Source organism: Lathyrus oleraceus, chromosome 1 (assembly GCF_024323335.1).
Source record: "Lathyrus oleraceus cultivar Zhongwan6 chromosome 1, CAAS_Psat_ZW6_1.0, whole genome shotgun sequence".
NCBI lineage: Eukaryota > Viridiplantae > Streptophyta > Magnoliopsida > Fabales > Fabaceae > Lathyrus > Lathyrus oleraceus.
Genome location: NC_066579.1, coordinates 127,073,405 through 127,076,303, shown reverse-complemented (window position 1 = coordinate 127,076,303; position 2,899 = coordinate 127,073,405). Strand labels below are relative to the sequence as shown.

Sequence of the window (2,899 nt, the reverse complement as noted above, 5' to 3'; positions counted from 1 at the left end):
GGTGCTCTAGGGTTTTTTCGTCCCTCACTGATTTCTCCCTTTTTATAATCCCATTGCTAGGGTTTGGATGAGATCAAAAGAGTATGGAATTGGAAGTGCTTTCTTTTTTGTGCTGCTCTGTTGTCTATCCCATTTTGGTGTTTGCTCTGAAAAAGGTAACATGTACCTTGTACTTCTTCTGTGAAAAATGTTTCATTTTTGTTGCTTGTGAATTCTTACCATCTTACCGAGTTGTAGTGATTTTACTGCAGTGAATTAACTACCTTTTTACTGCAGTGAAAATGGAGGACTTGGTTTGATTTCAACATCTGAGGGATGGTTTGTGATTTTTTCCTGAATTTTGGTAGTTTCATGGTGAGTTGGTTTTGTTTGCAAGCCTAAGGCCAATGCTTTTGGTTGATTTCATGACTTAGCATTCTATGTGTGGCATGAGCTGTTGGTTGCATTGCTTGCTGCAGTTTGTTGTTTGATGGCAGGTTGGAGGCTTTGGCTAGGTGATAATACTCTTTCATTGTCACAGATTCAAGCTGTTTTAGGACTGGGCAGTAGGATGAGTTCAACCACTTAAACTCATCAACATTTTCAACAAAGATTGTAGCTTTTCCAGGAGGATTCAATAAAAACCACATGTTCATGGCTCCACAATTTAATTTATCCGTAACAAGGTGAAAGACGTGCTTTGAAGGATCCTTCGCATTCAAAACAGCTGAGTTGACAACAACAGATGCAACCAAAACATTGTCTGAGAATAGGGCGTAATGATAAAGACTGGGATTAACCAAATTCTCAGTCATGGGGAAATTTCTCTTTCCAGGTGGAACGAGATAGTAATCTATGGTAAGGCGCATCGATAAGCAGTGAATTCCATTCGGTATGGTCTTGGCAGCCAACTGACTAAGGAATGTGCTTTGTTTCTTCAAGCCCCGAACTTGCTCATCAGCAGTTTGTAGCATTGCCCTCAATTTCCCAGTAACCAACTTGCCGTCATACAATTGATCTTTTGCCTTAGAAAGAACTTGACCCATAGCTTTCATTTTTTCATGTTCACTATGGTGCAGGTCAGCATCGGAAGTTGTCTCACCTAAAGCACGCTGACTCTCTTTAAGCCGTGTTTGCAGCTCTTGGCACAAGTCAAGATTGTTCTTCGTCTTCGCAATACTCAAGTATACCCTAGCCATAATGATCTGATCTCGCATCAACCGAACGGTAGAATCATTCTCATTTTCATTTTCTTTCCTCCAAATGTTGTATTTACCTAGAACTGCTGAATCAACTGATTTTGAACGTTCAATAGCAGAATCTTCAAGTTTTACAATAACTTCGCCATCCTGTTTTACCAGCTCGGCAGCACGTTTGGCCATCCTTTTCACTATTAATTGCCTTCTGGCCAGCTTTACGGGACTATCATTCCACTGAGGAAGAGCAACTGAAGATCTTCCTTCCTTCTCCTTTTTGTTTCTCTTGACTGAGATGCGTTTCTGGTTCTAAACTTGTTTGCTTGTGCAGGTTTGGAATTGCAGGTTGTTGTACTGGACTGCATTGTAGCTTGGGATGTTGTTGTATGCTGCAGGACATATTTGGGTTTGGTTTAAGGATGTGGTAGGCCAAGTTGGTCCATTATACCAGGACTGATGCACCCTGTGATACAAGCTGCTGTAACTAGACAAATGGTGGATTGAATTGTATGCAGGTGAATCCCAATCGTCATCAACAAACTTTAAAAGAGTCATTTCTTTATCAACATCATACTTATGTTTACTTCTCTCTGAAACAGGATTATTGAGATGAGCACTTGGACTTCGGTTCACACCAGCATCTATGAGCTCTCCTTCATCAACAAATACTGACCCGGGACGGAGATTTTCATGAGCCTGGATAATGCTTTTCTCAATACCATCAACAATGACATCAAACGACTGACGCACAAATCCATAAGAAGTTATAATATACAACAAATATTGAAGATAACCCCCAGGACCCGCATGAGTGTGAGTTCCGCTAATAGCTACATTCTTTTCCGTATACATCTCACCATATCTTGCTTTCAGCCTCTCGATTACTTTGGTTGTCACAATTTGTGAACCCATACAAGCATCAAGGTTCACAAAAACAACCCTATTACCCTTCGACGCTGCTACAATGAAAGCACGAGTGCGAAGCCTGAGGTGAATACCAGATGCAACTTGTTCTATTTTAGCATACCCCATTAAGTTAACATCAGCAGCAGGGCCGGTAATGTCATAGCTTCCAAGACCAACCAAGTAACCCTCCAAATAGTCAAATGACAAAAAAGTATTAAACTCCATCACAATCACAAACCCTTCAATCTCATCAAGTTCTTCTCATTCTGCTCCAATGAAAATAAAGATGGGGTGGTCTTGAAGTGTGATCAACAGATTACAGAAAGAGTGAACCAGAAGAGAGTATGAGAGAGAGGTTCCAATCTGAAAATGGGGTGTGAAGGCTGAAAAAACTGAGTTGGTGGAGAAGTTGGAGCGATGTAGAGTGACGAGGAGCATGAGATTTGGATGTTTCGCAATTTGTCATTGTTCTTTTTGAAGGCATCTTAGAGGCATGAACCAAGCCATTCAGAAGACTCTCTGCTATGTCACCACCATGTGCTGCAATGTTTGGTAACTCTGGTTTTGTTTCAAATCCCATATGTAAGATCAAATTGCTATCGGCTAGTTCCATGCCCATTCATACTGATTTATGTATCCCATAAGCTGTGATTTATGTTGTGATTGCCTTGAGTGCATTGCATGGCTGACTGTTTCTGTCTTGGTTTTGCAGCAGGATAACTAGCCTGGTTCAGCTAGTATGCACCCTCGGAGGGTGGTTCGTTTTCACTGCAACCTGACTGCTGACTGTTGTTTTGATGCAGGTCTGGTAATCATGT

The 2,899-nt window shown here is 41.2% G+C and overlaps 1 protein-coding gene across 1 annotated transcript; it reads right to left on the bottom strand.

Moving 5' to 3' along the window:
• Positions 1 to 377: 377 nt before the first annotated feature.
• Positions 378 to 1,452, bottom strand: LOC127095296 (polygalacturonate 4-alpha-galacturonosyltransferase-like). The gene has a single exon (XM_051034006.1). It carries the CDS (start codon positions 1,359 to 1,361, stop codon positions 378 to 380), a length of 984 nt encoding a protein of 327 aa, XP_050889963.1. The 5' UTR covers positions 1,362 to 1,452.
• Positions 1,453 to 2,899: the final 1,447 nt, after the last annotated feature.

What these genes read in the sequence shown, in the direction of transcription:
- LOC127095296 (XM_051034006.1), bottom strand. Translation starts at nt 1,361, where the DNA reads ATGGCCAAACGTGCTGCCGAGCTGGTAAAACAGGATGGCGAAGTTATT.